Source organism: Meriones unguiculatus, chromosome 17 (assembly GCF_030254825.1).
Source record: "Meriones unguiculatus strain TT.TT164.6M chromosome 17, Bangor_MerUng_6.1, whole genome shotgun sequence".
NCBI lineage: Eukaryota > Metazoa > Chordata > Mammalia > Rodentia > Muridae > Meriones > Meriones unguiculatus.
This window is the reverse complement of record NC_083364.1, coordinates 97,533,206-97,551,276: the sequence shown is the minus strand read 5'-3', so window position 1 is coordinate 97,551,276 and position 18,071 is coordinate 97,533,206. Positions and strand designations below refer to the sequence as shown.

Sequence of the window (18,071 nt, the reverse complement as noted above, 5' to 3'; positions counted from 1 at the left end):
GCTGCATTCCTACATGCCCTGCTGTGTTGAGTGTATATATACATGAGGCTGAGAACTTGAATGATGGGATGGAAGAATGCAGGATGCAGTTTGTATTCTTTTTTTTTTTTTAACAGTGGTAAAATATACTTTTATTTACTTTTGTAAGTCAGAAGGTTGTAAAAATATTGCTAAAGTAGATACCAAGCAAAACAGAAAGGTGCTTTAGAAGTCCAGTTACCTTGGAGTTTATTTAAACTAAGGGAAGGTCATGTTTTCATGCAATACATACTTGGTTCTTTAAATAACAATTGTGACAAACAGCAGAAGGAATTAGAGAATGCTGCACTTGTGATCCATACAAAACATCAACATCTTGGGTTGTACATAATTAAAGAAACATCTCACTTTTTGAATTACGGTAATAGCCAATATATAGAGGCATGCCTTTATGTGGGCATAAGAATGCAATTTAGAAAATCACACGGGAATTACTCAATTTCTTCAAAATCACTGAGCAAGAAAAGCAACATTGAACTTCCATACTGATTTTATGCAGCTTCTATACAGTACCTTGACTTAAATCCAAGAGCAAAATTAAGACTCTCCTCCTCTATTTTTGGTAAACAACTGCATGGTAAACTTAGATGACTTCCCTCTGGATTTTACCTGGGAGTGGCCTTTTTAATATTTTATTTAAAAGAGGGCAGGTTTGCACTTTTATACTGATGTCACCAGTGTTAATATTTCTTGGGATCTCAGGAAGATTCATATTCTTTACAGCTGATACAGCACGGGCTGGAGCTCCCGCTAAGCCAGCCTCAGATTTCTCCAGTTTATTTTGTGCATCAATTTGTGTGACAATCTCATTCATGTTGGTCTCTAATACCATTCCCCCCATCACCATTTCTGCAAGAAATGAACCTTGTCTACATGGAATATTAAATCCAGTTCACAGACATTTTCAAAACATTTGTCTAATGTTTCCACAAATACTTGAATTAGATCTAAAATGCCAAGTTCACTTTCTGAGGAATCCACACAGAAGACAAAATATAGTGTTGCATAATGTCTATAAATCAGTTTGTTGTCAGATCCTCCAATTAATAATCCTCCTTCTAGGAAATTACAAACATTCTCATCTCGCTTAGATACCAAATGGAAAGTCTCCCTGATGATTTGCTGTTGCGTATCTTCACTGTAGGGCTGGTAGAACTTGGAGAGCCGCGGCTTCCCGTGGTTGTTGAAGATGAGATGGCCTTGATCATGGCTGGGCCGGGCAGACCGGGTGGGCGCTGCGGCCAGGGCGGGGGCGGGCGCGCGAGCCTCGCCTCCGGGAGCTTGCCTGCCGCTGCTTCCCCCGCAGTTTGTATTCTTGAAAGAAAAATTCCAGAATGTTAGTCGTGTTTGTATTTTGATGCTTTTTATATAATAAGCTAGAAAATGAAAAAAAAATTTTTTTAATTTTTTTTTTTTTTTTTTGGTGCATTGGCATTTGGTGCATGGACATCTGTATGAGTGTGTTAGATCCTGGAGTTACAGACAGTTGTGATCCACCATGTGGATGATGCGACTTGAACTCAGATCTTCAAGAGCAGTCAGAGCCTTTAACCGCTGAGCCATCTCTCTAGCCCTGAAAAAACATTTTAACTCTTAAATTTTATGGCCTTCTTTTGGCTTTATATCTTCTTTACTATGCAACACACTAAAGTCCTCTTTTTACGTGGGTTAGTATTTGTGTGTTGTCATAAAGTTAACACTTTCATCCCAGATAGGTGCAGGGCTGTAAATGGTTTTAAGTTCCCTGCTGAGCACGTTTCTGGTTGAGGTGGAAAAAGCGACCCATAGTGTCATTCATGGGCTTGAGCATGTTTGTCACACGTGTGGTTTTGTTACAGATGCTGTTTATAAGGCCTCTGAGCACAGATTTAAATTGTGGACTCAAGTTCCTTAGTACATCCTGTGATGTGCATGTTTTAGGGGGGAAATGTAGGGGAGACGCTTTATTTAGAGAATAACTGTTAGCTTCGAGCTAAATGTGAACTGAGATCTGTTTATACATTTTCCTACATTGCTTTCACTCTGCCTACTCTTTTCTTTCCTTGTCTGCCGAGACTGTCCTTATAGTTTAGGTTGGCCTTGAACTTCCATCTGTCCTTCCTCTGCTGGTCCTAAACTGCTGGGGTGACATATATGCTCATTCCATTCTGGTTGTAGACTATTTTGAAATCTGACGCCTTCTGTCCTCTTCTGTCGCCAGGCATTCATGTGACACACAGATATACATACATATATAATGTATGCACATAAGATAAAAATGAAAAAAAATTTCTAAGCAAAATCTTACATATTTTGATTGCAGAACACAAAATTACATGAGGATGTTTAAACAGAGAACCAAGAAAAACTAAGTAAGGGCTTGACCTACAGTTCCGTGGTTGACAGAGCTTGAGGCTCTTGAGTTCAGCCCACGTCTCACATGACGGAACCCATTTACTGCTCTGACCTTTACGTGGATGGTTTGCCACGTGTATTGACACAAACACAAATAAATTAAAAAACGAAAACAAGAACAGGTCAAATTGGTTAACTGCTTCTGTACTGGTCCTGTGCCTCTCTGAAATGTGCACTCTTCTGTGGCGTTTTTAGTGAACATGCTGCTGTGTCAGATACTACCCGGGATTTGAGGAAGGACAAACAGTGGTGCTTGATGGCAGATTACATGGAGTGTGTGTTTGTTTTGGTTTTTCGAGACAGGGTTTCTCTGTGTAGCCCTGGCTGTCCTGGACTCACTCTGTAGACTTAGGCTGGCCTCGACCTCACAACTATCTGTCTGCCTCTGCCTCCCAGAGTGCTGGGACTAAAGGTGTGCCCAACCGCGCCTGGCTACACTTAGTCTTCGGAACCCAAGGTAGGAGTTGGCTTAGTCTAACAATAGTACATAGAGAATTACAGTATTGATAAATTGTCTTTTAAAACAGTTTATCAATAAATGTTTCTTACAGGATCAAGAATTGGTCAAAATTGTTGGAATAAGATATGAGGTTGGACCACCTACACTCTGTTGCCTCAAACTAGCATTTATAGATCCAGCAACTGGCAGACTTACAGATAAATCTTTCTCTATTAGGTATGTATTGTTTTTCTGAGCAATTACTTAGATGGAGAGTGTTACGTCTTGCTGATTTATGTATGGAGATCACTGTGGGCGGGTCTGCCAGGCAGCAGTTAGGCAGGAAGGCTGTTGATTGCATGGTTCTCCATGGGGCTCTACACGGGTAGAGGAGTAGAGCCCGCCAGGACATTTGCTGCATTGACTGTACCTATGCTGACTTGGAGACTGAAAATGAAGACAGGGTCTCACTGTTGTGGACCTCCCCGTTTAGTTAGGCTGTCCAACCAGGGGTCTCTAGGAACCTGCCTGTCTCAGCCTTTATCATATTCACACCTGCCTTCTGTGTAGACACTGCCAATTAGAGCTCAGCTCCGTGCACTGCCCTGAAAGCACTTTTACTTACTGAGCCCTCTCCAGCATCCTTTACAGGTATAGACGTGGTTAGATATGTCTAGGAAGATGGCTCAGCTAAGAAAAGTCTGAGCTCAACCATTCTGGGCAGAAAGAAATAGGTGGACACTCTGGTGCTCCCTGGCTGGCCAGCCTAGCCCGCTTGGCTGCTCTAGACAGTGGCCCAGCCTGTCTGAAAAGAAGGAGGTGTATGGCATTTGGAGGTGTACAGCCAAGATTGCGCTCTGGCTTCGACCCCTTGTGTGCAGTCGTGTACAGAAATTTGCGATGGCAGGTGCTGCCTGTGTGCTATGAACATCGCTGCTTTCTACTGTGGTAACTTTGTATTTTCTTTTAGATACCATGATATGCCAGATGTTATCGATTTTCTTGTGTTGCGTCAGTTTTATGATGAAGCAAGACAGAGAAACTGGCAGCCTTGTAAGTCTGTCCTTACTCCGTTGTATATAGTCTTAAAAACCATTCAGCTGCCACTCGCATGTAGCACTTGTAATTATGGTTGATGTAAACATGATTCCTGGAAGCGTAAGGGACCTGTAAGTCTGTTGGCTTAGTGCTACCTATTCCACATGGACTCCAGCTGAGCAGCGTTGCTCCTGGTTATGGCGTGCGTGTTAGTAGTAGTAGTGCTGTTTTAGAGCCAGCCTCGCTCTTGGTAGTTTGGCTGGCCTGGCACTCACAGGGCTCCCGCCTTTGCTTCTCCCTCCTGAGAGCTGAGATAAAGTCATGTGCCACCACACTTAGCTGTGCATAATAATCTTTAACACATAGATTTTGTGCTTTTATAGGATTTAAAACACAACCTAAGGTTGTGACCCTTCTGGGGATTAAATAGCTCTTTCACAGATTCGCATTCCCAACACTTACATTATGATTCATAACAGAAGCAAAATTATAGTTATCATGTAGCAACAGAAATAATTTTATGGTTACGGTCACCATGACAGGAACTGTGTTAAAGGGCTGTAGCGTTAGGAAGGTTGAGGACCACTGATCTCACATGATCTGATGGTTCAAAAATAATTTCAGAATTGATACTGAAAACTGTAATCTGGGTGGTGGTGGAGCACACCTGTAACCCTAGCACCTGGAGAGATTGGTGGGGGCATATCTATGAGTTCGAGCCCACCTGGTCTACAGAGGCCAGGGCTACACAGAGAAACCGTGTCTTGAAAAACCAAAAGAAAAAGAAAATATGTCGTGCCACAGTATTTTACGTTTGATAAAACAAATTACAGATAAGTGATATGACTTGAGGAAACTGGCCCTTTAAGAAGTAGACAGGTGGGAAAGATGGCTCAGCCATTAAGGACACTTGTTCCTCTTCTAAAGGAACAGAGTTGAATTCCGAGCACCCATGCCAGGTAGCTCTTAACTGCCCTCCCTCCCACTGAGCACCTGAATGCATGTTTTTGTTTGTGGGTACACCACACTCCCGACTTCCACTGTTTTTTTCCCCCTCTTCTATTTTATTTATTTTTATTTTTATTAATTTCAATTTATTCACTTTGTATCTTCCCTGTAGTTCCTCCCGCCTCCCCTCCCAATCCCACCCTCTCTTCCCTTCTCCACCCATGCCTCTCCCCTAGTCCACTAATAGGGGAGGTCCCCCTCCCCTTCCTTCTGAGCCTAGTCTATCTTGTCTCATCAGGATTGGCTGCATTGTCTTCCTCTGTGTCCTGGTAAGGCTGCTCCCGCCTCAGGGGAAGTGATTAAAGAGCAGGCCAATGATTTCATGTCAGACAGTCTACTCTTTTGTTGTTGTTGTTGTTTTGTTTTGTTTTAAATCTGAGAAACAGAAAGAAATAGAAACAAACCTTGGGATCCTCAGGTGGTCTTGCTGTGTGCCAGCCTGACAGCTGGGTTGGCCCCTGGGGTCCACATGGTATGGAGGGACTCCTGGAAGGTGTCCCAGCTTGGGAGCCCCACCACATGTATACAGCAGGAATGGAAATTAAAACTCTTTAAAACTTTAAGGTTTGGTTTTTTTTTTTGTAATCTGGTGATTTTGTTTTTTTCTAGAGGAAGGTTTTTGCTCTGCTCTCAGCTTTACAGTGTGGTGTTAGTCTATTACTATTACTGACTTTAAAAGTTGTCTTTTGAGATAGGGTCTCACTGTGGCCTTGGCTGGCTTTAGACTCACAAGAGGGCTCCGAGAGCTGGCTGGATGACCTTCCTTGCTGTTTGTGAAGTACTATATCAGGGAGCACAGAGGAAACGGTGGTGCTTCTTCACTGCAGTCCAGTCAGAGTTCACTGTAGTTGTTGGCTACGTTAAAGCCTCATATTCTAGAGCCACTCCTACAGGTGTGTGTGTGTGGGGGGGGGCTCATGGGAGCTACACCCTAGACCATTCTACCCTTTCATTTGTAGAAAGACCGGCTTTCTTCCAGGTGCTTTCTCTACCACAGCAGGATTGGTTAGTGGCTCTGTGGTTCTGTTGAATAATAATGCATTTTTAATGCTTGTGAGTACTTTCAGACCTAATTTAACTTTTTCTTTTAGAGGGTTCTTCCTTGGTGCATTTAAGGGGTTGTGTATCGGTAGGAGGGTAGCTGGGTCATGTGAGAGTCAGAGACTGTTGGAAGGCCGCACACTCCTATCATGTGGGTCCCTTGAGGTTGACCTCAGGCCATCAGGCATGGTGGCTTTTTATCCATTGACCCATCTCACTGGCCACAGACCCCAACTGCTCATGTGTTTTTGAAGGATTGAGAACATATTTTGTTTGCTTGCTTGCTTTTGTTTTTCAAGACAGGGTTTCTTTGTGTAGTCCTGGCTGTCCTGGACTCACTTTGTAGACCAGGCTGGCCTCAAACTCACAAAGATCCACCTGCCTCTGCCTCTGCCTCCCTGAGTGCCACTGCACATGGCCTAGAACACTTTTATCTTGTATTTTGTAGTGACGACTACAGTCCTATAACTCTAATCAGAGATCTTATAAGTTTTCTGCAGGTTTCATGAATAGTTCTTAGATTTCTCGAGAATAAAAGATTTTTAATACTATGCACAATTGTATGGGAGCCGGGAGTGTTAGTCTCTTTGCTCTCCTTACGTGCTGGTTGAACACAGGACCTCGGTACACTGTGACACACCTGCAACCCCGAGGATTTTGAGTTTTCTTAAGCTTTGTGCTTGATCTCTGTTCCTTGTGTATTACGGGATTTCACACAGGTGAAAGGTGTGACTCAGACTTGAACATTTCTCTTCCAGGTGACAGATTTCGATCTATAATTGATGATGCTTGGTGGTTTGGAACTGTGTTGAGTCAAGAGCCGTATCAACCACAGTACCCTGACAGTCATTTCCAGTGTTACATTGTTAGGTTTGTATTAAAAAATTGTTTACTGTTTCAGATCACACTGACCAATACACATTAGGTTCAGCATAATTTTATGTCATTGGTTCAGTTTGACCTCTAGAACGTCTAAAATTCCTGAGTCAATCACAGCTCGGCCTTGATCCTGTATCATTAATAATATCCAGAAAGCCTCTCCCCTTTCCACTGGTCAGCGATAGACAGTCTGATGTCAAGTTTCACATTGCTGTGGGCCCCTTACTCTGAGGAAAGATTGCATAGCAGTTCTGATGGTTTTGTAAACCTCACAAAATTTTTTTTTTTAATAATTTATTTTATGTCTGTGGGTATTTTGCCTGCATGCACTATATGCTTGTACTATCTTGCCTGGTGCCCCTGGAGGCCAGAAGAGGCCATCATATCCTTTGAATTGGAGTTCCAGATAGTTGTGAGCTGCCATAGGGGAGCTGGGAATCAAACCCTTGTCCTGGAAAAGCAGGCAGTGTCCATAACCATTGAGCCACTTCTTTAGCTCCTTGCATAAGCTTTTGCACTTTTTTCTTTCTTTCTTTTATTTTTTGAGACAGGGCTCTCTGTAGTCTTGGCTGTCCTTGAAGAGGCGTGCCCGCTTCTGCCTCCCGAGTGCTGCAGCTCAAGACGGGTGTCGCCGCTCCTGGCTGCATTTTGTCTTTTCATTATATCCTGACCTTTTTAAACATTACTATTGGAAATGTAGTTGCTGCGGTGCTGGCTAATTTTCATGTTTCATTTGTAATGGATGCTTGCAGCTCCTTTTTGGGAAAGGCTAACCCTGGCTCTTTGCTCTTTGTCACACAGGTGGGACAACACTGAAATTGAAAAGCTTAGCCCATGGGACATGGAGCCAATTCCTGACAATGGTACATATTGCCACAGTTATGAAAACATGTAACTTCCCGGGCTTCTCTCTTGCTTATGCACATAATAAGGCATGTTTGTGTCTGTTTATAAATGTCTTGAAGTTGTCCCAATCTTGGAACTTTGCCAGAGGAAAGGAGTTTGATACTTTGTGTCTTGGTTTCTTTTAGTCCTGGAGTCTTGTATTGTAGATGTCTTAGCAGCTCAGCTGTCACATTTATGGTGTCCCTTCTTTACTCACCCACCCTGAAAGGACAGTTGGGACTTGCTGTCTGCCTGTCCGTCTGTGCCCTTTGGACTCTCTTGGGTTTTGAAGTGCTGTCCCTTTGGCCTTGGCCCTCTGGCTCCTACTTCTGAAAGGACCTGCTGTGTACCTGGAGCCCCTTTTTTTTTTTTTTTTTTTTTGCTGGTCTTTGTTGCCCCTTTTGAAGGTTGTATTGAATTGTTCCTTCTCGCTCTGCTTTATGAATGGTGCAGAATAGCTACTTTTGGGATTTTTCACTGCTTTAGTGATCATTAGTAGTTACATCATTTACAGATACTGGTCATTCCAACACATCACAATTTTAATAACATTAAATCACCAGTGTCTTCCTTGTGATAATTCTTTGGAGTTTAGGAACTGACGCTAGTGTGTACTGGTTGGAAAAGGCATTTTACTGTTTGTAAAGTTGGTAAGATTGCTAAGTGTGTCTCCCACCGTACTGTGTCCTATATCAGCTCGCTTTCTTTTACATGGATGGTGATTGCTTTAGTGTCACTTTTGCAAAGGAGAATTTTTTTTTTAAATAATTTTAAGAACATACTATTTTTTTTTGTACAAAAATTTATTATTATTTTTTTCTAGTAAAGGAGAAATGTAAGGCCGAATAATGTATATAAGTTGTTTAGAATAGTTGGATTCTCAACTTGTGGCCAGTCCTAAGTGTTATTTGCACCTATGGTTTAGTAAGGTATATTGAGGGCTCATGAAAGCTCTGTGTAAACTCTAGTCCCTGTTGCTAAGAGGCCGATAGTTAACTTTGACAGTTGCCCTCAGACACAAACAGGCATAGTATTAGAGTCCTGGAAGTGCTCCTTCAGGGAGCAGGTACCATCTTCTAGCCAGTGATGCTTTTCTCCCTTGTCATCCAAGAATATTCCTGAAGGTTTGCATTGTATCTTAATTCTTCTGTGTACACTTCTGTTATCACCTCATTCATTCATTCATTCATTCATTCATTTTTGGTTTTTCAAGGAAGGATTTCTCTGTAGCCTTGGACTCTTACTGTAGACTAGGATGACCTGAAACTCACAGAGATCCACATGCCTTTATTTTCCTGAGTGCTGGGATCACCAGGCCTGTTTGTTTTATTATGCTTATAGCATCTTTGTTTGTAAATAATTTCAGACTTACAAATATTACAAAGAATTGCTCGGTGTCATTTTATCTGTCTTGTCAGGGCAGTTGTTAAAGTCAGAAACTTAGCACTGACTGACACAGCATGGATGTGTGGCCTGTTTGGATTTTGTCTTGTGTTCCTATGATTCCTGGACGTGCTAGCTGTCATTGCTGCCATAGCCTCCTTCAACCTCAGCTCTAGTCTTCCTCTGGTTTTCATGACCCTGACACTTCTAATTACGGCAGTTATTTCCTGGCACATGCTTTGGTTTTGCTTTGAGCTTTTCTCTTGATGAAACTTTTCTTTTCTTTTCTTTTTTTTTTTTTTTGTTAAATGTAACATACATTTCCTGTGTGTTAGTGTGGGTGAGTGTATTGACACTGTTGTGCTAGTGTCCTTGGAGGCCAGAAGAACATGCCAGATTCCTGCACTAGACGTAAAGTGTGTAGGAGCTGCTGAGGCAGGTTCTGCTTTAGATAAGTCCAGGCTGTGTAGAGGGTCAGGGAGTGGTCTGCTGCTGAGTGCATCCCAGCATCCCAGCTGCTAAGCCTGCGTTTCTACTCTGTTACCATTACTGGGAGGTAGTTTATACACTGCTGGATACTTTTTTCCTTTTGTTGTTTTCTGTGGCTTGAACATGGCAAAGTAGAAATAAAATCCTGTAGGATCATTTACCATTTATACCTTAATGTTTTTCATCCCCAGACTGGAGTAGAGCAAGAAAGATTTCCTTTTGTTGCTACATCGTAACTGCTAAGCTATGTTCAGATCTCCCACAGAGAAACTAAGCAGCTGATGCTGTATAGAACACATCGGTGGGATTCTAAATATTTTTGGAGGTTGCCATAAGCATTATTGTATTCAGCCTTTACAGCAGAATCTGTTGGGATGTTTTCCATGATCTACTCCCATCTGATTAGTGCTCTAAAAACACTGCCTACAGAGAAGGTCGCCCAGGCTGTCCTGGGAGTCACCGAGGATTCCAGAGGTCTCTTGTCCTGCCTCTTTCTCCTGAGTGCTGGGACTAAAGGTGTGCACTACAGCGCCTGGCGAGATGATACTAGTTCTCTGTGCTTTAAAACTCATTTAATGAGAATAAGTATTTTGAATTATTTTTGGATTTTCTCCCTAATAAGTCCTGTCCCCACCCTTTCTTCAGTTTCTTTCATTTAGTGCTTCCTTCCATTAACAGAATTAGCCTCTCATCCCTCTGCAATTATTTTAACCACTTTTTATCGAGAGAGAGAGAGAGAGAGAGAGAGAGAGAGAGTTTGTGTGTTTCCCATTTTTGTCTTGAGGGTATGTGTGTGTTTATGAGTGGTTAATGGTCTTATGTAGCCCAGGCTGGCATAGAAGTTGCTATGTAGTTGTGGGTGGCTGTTGCCTTCCCCTGATTGCTATCATTGTAGGTGTGCTCCATCACACTTGGTATTGTGAGGGTTAGGGGTGAAACCTGGAGCTGTATGGGTGTTAGGCAGTCTCTTACCAATTTCGCTGCATCTCCACATCATGTCTTGAGCTTTTAGAAGTTACGTTTTGAACTGTAAATTGTCTGCTGTGATTTGCTATCAGAATCCTCTGGTTTTAGTTTGCCTTGTTGGCTTTGTTTTGTTTTGTTTTGTTTTGTTAAGTAATGACTGCAGGCCAGGCATGGTAGTACACGCCTGCAATCTCAGAGGCAGAGACAGATGGATCTCTGTGTTCGAGGCCAGCCTGGCCTACAGTTGTAGCCCATAGCCCAGTACAGCCAGGGCTACATAGAGGAGCCTCCTGTCTCGAAAAAGAAAACAAACATACAAAAAAATGGTGCCTAGGACCTTGTATTTTGAAGGACTAGAATGAAACTGTGAAGATGGTCTCTGTTCCGATTTTACCAGGGTGAGGATTTGTGCTTTCACTTCAATTCAAGCAGTTTTGTAATCTCAGTGAATAACTCCAGAGAGTTGAAGATTTAAGGTCTGCTTATTGAGAAGTGTTTTCTTTGTAGCCCAGGCTGTCCTGGAACTTAACAAGCTTTTCCAGTTGAAACTGAGCATTGGAAGTTGAGTCCCACCTCTCAGCTTTTTCCTCTTTTGTTTTCTTTAAAATGGAATTCACAGTTGATCCGCCAGAAGAGTTGGGAGCAAGCATCTCTGTCACTTCGGATGAGCTGGAAAAGTTGCTTTACAAGCCTCAGGATGGTGAATGGGGCCAGAGCTCAAGAGACGAGGAGTGTGAGCGGATCATCAGGGGCATAGACCAACTCTTAAACCTGGGTGAGCTGCGTAGGTGATGAGGTTACAGTTCACGGTTTCTGTAAAAGAATTTCAACTGGATAGTTTGTTACGTTCTTAATGCCTCTTTGTTTTCCATATTAATGGAGCTCTCTCAGGAACAATCTTTTTCATTGTATTTATCTGTTTACTTAATTACTTGTTTATTTAGTGTCTAAATATCACCCACCTATGGGTAATGAGCTTACCTATAGGTAAAGCTTAAAATTCAGTCTTCTCTTGCAGATATAGCAGCAGCTTTTGCAGGCCCTGTGGATCTGTGTACATATCCAAAGTACTGCACAGTAGTGGCTTATCCAACTGATCTTTATACAATTCGAATGAGACTTGTTAATCGATTTTACAGGTTAGTAGATAACTCATTCAGAATACCATAAAGAGCTCTAGGCTACAAGTCACCAACATAGAGAGATGTGCAGGTTGCTGGTGGTCACGGTGAGCTTTGGATGCTTGGGAACACAATTTCCTGTTCGGTGGTGCTGGTTAATATGTCTTTGGATAGGTGTGTGTAGTCAGGTTCTAAGTTGACATATCAGGCTTTGTTCTCTTTCTCTCTCTCTGTGTGTGTGTGTGTGTGTGTGTGTGTGTGTGTGTGTGTGTGTGTGTATGTGTTAGGTACTGGGACAAGCTGACTGCCCAGCAAGTTCTTGGGATCTCTTTATTGTTAGCTCCTAGTGCTGGAATTAAAGACACCTGTAGCCACATTCACTTTATTTTTCTGTGGTTGCTGTAGAATAATCAGGTCTCTTGCACAGCAAGCAAGTGCTACATAGAAGCTGTGCCTACTGAGCTGCTTCCCTAGCCACGTTTGTTGAGTTTAACACCCTCAAAAGGTACTGGTGGGCATGGTAGAAAGGAAAGGTGGTTGTGTTGAGAGAAAACATGATTCTGAGCATGTGTGTGTATGATTGATGTAGTTTACTGAGATTAGTTTTTGCAGTTCGTTATGCAATATAATCTTAGAACCTTAGAAGATTATCTATTACAACTTTGCACTAATAAGGTCCTAAAGAAGGCACGGTCTCACGCAGTTAATATGCTAACTTTGCTAGGTTTTGGTTATTTTCATTTTAAGTAATGCTACTTTTCTCTTTAAGGCGGTTATCTGCATTAATTTGGGAAGTCCGATATATAGAGCATAATGCAAGAACATTCAATGAACCCGAAAGTGTGATTGCAAGATCAGCCAAAAAAATAACTGAGCAGCTCCTGAGATTTATTAAGTAAGTGACCTCAGGTATTGTACATTAAATGCCACTCAGCTTATCATGTTTACTGCCTGAATTCTTCCCATCTGATGTGTGATTTGAGGCAACACTGTGTTGCATACTTGTGGTTAAGATCTTATTAAAGGAATGTGACTGATTCAACTTCATTTTTTAATGCTTTATTACATGGATAGGTATTTTGCCTGCTTATATGTAGGTACACTGGCTGTGTGCTTATGGAGGCTGGAAAAGGGTGTTGGGTCCCCCTGAGACTAGAGTTACAAATAATTGTTATCCATTATGTGTGTGCTGGGATTCAAACTCAGGTCTTCGGGAAGAGCAGCAAGTGCTTTTAACAAATGAGCAACCCCCCCCCCCAACTTTTTATTGATTCTTTGTTTCACATCAAGCACTGCAGTCCCACTCATCTCCCCATTCTCTCAGATCTGCCCTCCGCCTCTGCAACCTCCCCACCCAAAGAAAACACACAAGCAATCAAACAACAACAAACAAGACAAAGTGTAGAAAAGTCTCATCTTGGAAGCTGTAGTGTGTCAGTGCGTCCCACTGTATACTCCTCTGTTCACCACCTTCGCTTGGGGATGTTCATTTCAATGAGTCATTGGTCTGATTCGAGGTCTCTGGCTTCTGTGACACCATCCATGCTGGATCCTCACCAGGACTCCTCCCAGTTATACTGTAGTTGCCCTGGGTCATGGAGATCCTGCAGCTTTGTAACCGCAGGACTGGCCCTTCCACATACTACACACTTCACAGATGATTTACATTTTTGGGTGGGCCCACTCAAAGCTCTAGATCTAGGTCTGGGTGCTAGCTGAACTGGTCATCCTGTGTCTAGACCATCTCTTTATCCCCAACTTTTATGTTTTTAAAAATCCGAAGCAATTGGTGCCAATTAATTTCATGTATATTAGTGTTTTTTCTGCATGTGTGTCATTTATCATGTGTGTGCTTGGTGCCTGATAAGGTCAGCAGATGGGGAGGTACCGGAGATCTTGGAATTGGCAGTTAGAGATGGTTTTGAGTCCACTGTGTGGGTGCTGGGAATTATGTCCACAGTTCCTCAAGAGCAGTTAGTAGTTCTAACTGAGGAGCCATCTCTTCAGCAAAGTATGCCTATTTTTGTCATTTCTTTCTTGGGGATCCCTTTAGAATTCTTTTTTCTTTGTATATGACTGACATTTAGATAACTCGGTTTGTTTTGTTTTCTTTTTTCTTCTATCTTCAATCTCTTATTTGTCCTGGTATTATCTATATCGATATTGCTGCAATTAATAACCTAGGAATAGCTTTGTTTGTGTTCAGCCCAGAGAGGTCACTTGGGAGTATCAGTTGTGTCTGTATTATACACTTGATTTTGAACATATTTAAAAACTGCCATTATTTTAAGTTTGAATATTAAAGTAGTCTTATTTTTACAGAGGACTGGGGAAAATCTTGTGCCACTCTTTGTGAAGTTGGGTCACCTAGGCTGGGGGCTGTTTGCATTTTGCTGTGAAGTGGGTGCTTGACAGGAGTAACTTTCTCATTTGATTTTAACTTTTAGGAATCAGGATTGTACAAATATATCAGAGCTGTCTAACACATCGGACAATGATGATCAGAATGCTGATGATTTGGTATGAAGTTTAACTTTACAATGGCACATTAACTAAATGTTAATTTAAGAATGAGTAGGAAATGCAGGCCGTGTTTGTGGCATGTTCCAGTTAGCCATGGAAGTAGGCACTTGATAAGAGCATGCATGGGTGAATGGTGTCCTGGCAGCTCTTGCTCAGGTGCCAAGAACTCCATAGTAAGGTGCTCTGGTTTCTCCTAGGATGGCAGCGATCTTCCTCAGACACCTTCTGTAAGGAGGAGGGTAAGTGGCTCTGCATGGCTCACCTTGGTGTGTGTGTTCTGGATTGCAGCTGCTGTCCTTGAACGGCTCCCTGATGACACCGGGTGTTTCAGTTCTAAATTCTGGTTACTTCAGTTGCTCATGGAACTGAGTCCTCACAGTTAGATGGAGTGAGATAAGGACCCCACAGAGAAAGCATGTGGGGCACCTTATCTGTGGGCTCTTCAGGGCTTTGGTCTGACCTGTGGAGTGGAGCAGGAGGTGAAAACTTTTATGTGCTTGTAAGGTGGAGCAGCAGTTGTGTATACTGGGTGGTCTGGTTTCCAGGACCCGCTGACCTCATGGCTTCCCTTTCCTGTGAGGTGACTGCCTGACCAGAGCATTTATTCCTCAGATGTATGACACCCAGGCGCAGATGGTGTTTTCTTGGCATAGAGAAAAAACAAAATGGACACATATTTTAAGGGGGAGGTCAACTAGTAACTGAATGATAACTGAATTCTGTAAAAGTGGAGATTTTTACTGAAAAGGCGAGGCTTTAAGGGGAATGGAAAGTCCATGGAGCCACGTTTAAGAAACTGACAACTCTCATGGCTTGTCACCGGCAGCTTCAGGGTTAATGTAAATTCATGAGCAGGCTGTTCATTACAGAATGGGGAAAGTACTGTAACATGTCATTTCAAATTTCACTTAGATATGAAGGGTTAAAAAAAAAAAGTATCTGCCTGTGCTAGCATGTACCTCTGAACCATAGCACTCACAAGGCAGAGGCAGGCAGATCTCTTGAGTTTGAGGCCAGCCTGGCTTATATAGGGAGTTCCAGGCCAGCCAGGATTACATAGTAAGACCCTGTCTGTCTCACAAAACAAATCAACTAGCCAAACAAATGAGTTTCCCAGTTTGTCTTATAATGATTGTCCTAATAAACATTGAGGAGTTAGACATGCGTTTCTCTTGACTCTTGGCCACTTCCACGTTGCTTCATTTCCACTGAACTGGCGGATGCTTCCTTCTATCCATTTCATGGCTGTACTTGCTGCTGCAGACGGCATACTTGATTCTGCTGCTCAGATGCTGACATTTGTGTGGAGTAGAGCTTTGCTAGGACTCACAGAACTGTGGTATATCATGATGGAAACTCCAGGGGAGTTCTTTGCCTTTTCCTGGTTGTAGGGGCCCCTCCCCCCACACAATTTCTTGTCCTTTGAGGGTACGTTGGTCCTTGTACCTAATCCTGATGGTTCTTTCTTCGGTGCCCTTATCTTCAGTTGCTGTCTGCAGTGGTCTTTGCATTTGAGGAAGCTGTGGTCCTAGGCTCTTTCCACCTCATTTTCAAGTGAGAATGACACCTCATGTTCTGTGAACAAGGTGTATAGGCTGGAGAGTCGGCGGACTTGTTAAATGATGGGTGCTGTGGCCACTGGAGCACACGTTTCCTTTTACAAAAGTGTGTAGCCCATCGTAGACATGACTGGATTTTCTAGAAAGTGGCTTTTCCAGCTGGATAACAAGTTGGAAAACATCCACGACTCCTATGCACTATAGAAAGCAGAAGGGTTCAGTTACCTTTCCCCTCTTTAAGCACAGTCATATACTTGACTGTGCATGCCCTCGCTCCTCATTTTCTACCCACGCTGAAACAACTACACACGTCCTTAGGTCCACAACTGGAGAAAACGGAGCAGCAGAGCCAGCAGTGATCTTGACAGCGACTGGCAGAGGCAGTGTAAGGCTCTCCTCATCTTGATCTTCCAGTGCGAGGACTCAGAGCCCTTCAGGCAGCCTGTGGACTTGGTAGAGTACCCAGTAAGTGGCCTGGCACTCAGTGTTGGGACTTTTTTATGTGGATTTCCGATTTAGATTTAGCCGTATAGAGCTCACGGCTTTATGTTGATGCATTTTCTCTCCTCCCCACATGGTTAGTTGTAGTATAGACAGAGTCGCTAGTTTAGGTGCAGTTGCACAGTGTAGTGTGATATGCGAGGTTTGTACACGGGCATTAAGAACACTGTAACTTCAGCCTGTAGGCCCAGTACTTAGTTTTCTCCTGGGAGGCAGAGGCAGGCAGATTTCTGAGTTCGAGGGCAGCCTGGTCTGCAAAGTGAGTCCAGGATAGCCAAGGCTACACAGAGAAGCCCCATCTCGAGAAACCAAAAAGAGAGAAAGAAAACTATAACTTAACTGGATCTGGAGAGATGGTTCATAGGTTAAAAGAATTGGCTGCTTTTACAGAAGTTTCTGGTAATCAGCATTGCAGTTTACAGCCATCCATAACTCCAGCCCCAGGGAATGCAGTGTTTTCACAGTGCCCACATAGCAGTTCATAACTGTCTAACTCCAGGGCCAGAAGATCTGACCCCCCAGCACAGGCATGCGGGCAGAGCACCAGTGCAAGTGAAAATAAATGGATCAGCATTTGCTGTTGTGTGTGGGCAGCCGAGCTGCCCCAGCAGGTAGCGTGCGTGCAGAGGCTGGAGTTGGTTCCCGTCCATGTCGGGCAGTTCCTAACTAGTCTGTAACTCCAAAGGGGCCTGAAGCCTTTGTGGGCACTGCACTCTCATCCTAACACATAAATTAGGAAAAAGTGAGATCCCTCTTTGTGGCGCTTCCTGTTCTGTCTTTATTTTCTGCCTTATAGATATGAATTCTTAAATCTTTCCATTTTTTTCCCCGCTTCTGTCATTTAAAATATTTTAGAGATCTTATGTGTTTACTTAAAAAAAAAAAAAGTTCGCGTGTGGGTATTTTCCTTGCATATGTATCTGTGCACCATATTTGTACTGCTCAGGAAAGCCTGAAGAGTTGTCGAATGCCCTGGGACTGGAATTACAGATGCTGTGAGCCACATGTGGGTGCTGGGAATTGAACTGTCCTCTGAAAGAGCAGCCAGTGCACTTAACTGTCCATCTCTTCAGCGTTTTGTGTATTTACATTTTGAGAGCATGAAATTCATATGTGAATTAATTGTCGTTTTAAAAACAGGATTACAGAGATATTATAGATACTCCAATGGACTTTGGAACAGTAAGGGAAACTCTAGAAGCTGGGAATTACGATAGCCCTTTGGAGTTTTGCAAAGACATCCGATTGATATTTAGCAATGCGAAGGCATATACACCGAACAAAAGATCAAAGGTAATGTGTTTTTCTGTGTTTTATCTTAAAGTTTTGATGAGTTATGTATTTTTCTACTTGGTAGTAGCAGAACATGGAGGATCACTGGGTAAACATAAAACTTCTGACTTGAACAAAGCTTGCTGCCAGTGCTTACATAAGTACAGTTTTTTTATCTTAAAAGTATTTGTATGTATGTGATGTTAAATGCGAATAGAGAAAGCTGGTGAAGATACCAAAGTTTAAATTATATATTAGACATGCTAAGAGATCTCTTGTATCTCCCAGTAAGTCAGTCCAAGTTATAGAATCTATATAAAAGGTACATAAACAGTCTTCATTGCTGTGAGGTGGATTATGTATATAGCATGGATGTTGTGAGCATAACAGTGATTCATGTCCCAAATGGATTGTTGGAAAACAGGAGATTATTTCATGCTTTTCAGAATGGTATGGATTTCAGACTTAGAAGTGTAGCGCATTTGTGGAAGTGCCCAGTGTTGTTACTGGCTCGTGTGTGAGAGGCTGGGTGCT

General features: G+C 42.7%; 1 protein-coding gene and 1 pseudogene across 3 annotated transcripts in view; one reads left to right on the top strand and one right to left on the bottom strand.

Annotated features, from left to right (window-relative positions):
• The window catches only part of Brwd1 (bromodomain and WD repeat domain containing 1), an 87,733-nt gene that overhangs the window by 49,478 nt on the left and 20,184 nt on the right, over positions 1-18,071 (top strand). For all 3 annotated transcript variants that reach the window (XM_060370814.1, XM_060370813.1, XM_021662189.2), the window contains 11 exons: positions 2,985-3,109; positions 3,843-3,925; positions 6,718-6,829; positions 7,640-7,701; positions 11,181-11,336; positions 11,580-11,700; positions 12,452-12,577; positions 14,130-14,202; positions 14,403-14,444; positions 16,083-16,229; positions 17,406-17,558. In XM_060370814.1, coding sequence (XP_060226797.1) covers positions 2,985-3,109; positions 3,843-3,925; positions 6,718-6,829; positions 7,640-7,701; positions 11,181-11,336; positions 11,580-11,700; positions 12,452-12,577; positions 14,130-14,202; positions 14,403-14,444; positions 16,083-16,229; positions 17,406-17,558 — 1,200 coding nt within the window. The remainder of the gene's footprint in view (positions 1-2,984; positions 3,110-3,842; positions 3,926-6,717; positions 6,830-7,639; positions 7,702-11,180; positions 11,337-11,579; positions 11,701-12,451; positions 12,578-14,129; positions 14,203-14,402; positions 14,445-16,082; positions 16,230-17,405; positions 17,559-18,071) is intronic.
• Positions 212-2,635, bottom strand: LOC110564682 (AP-3 complex subunit sigma-1-like; annotated as a pseudogene).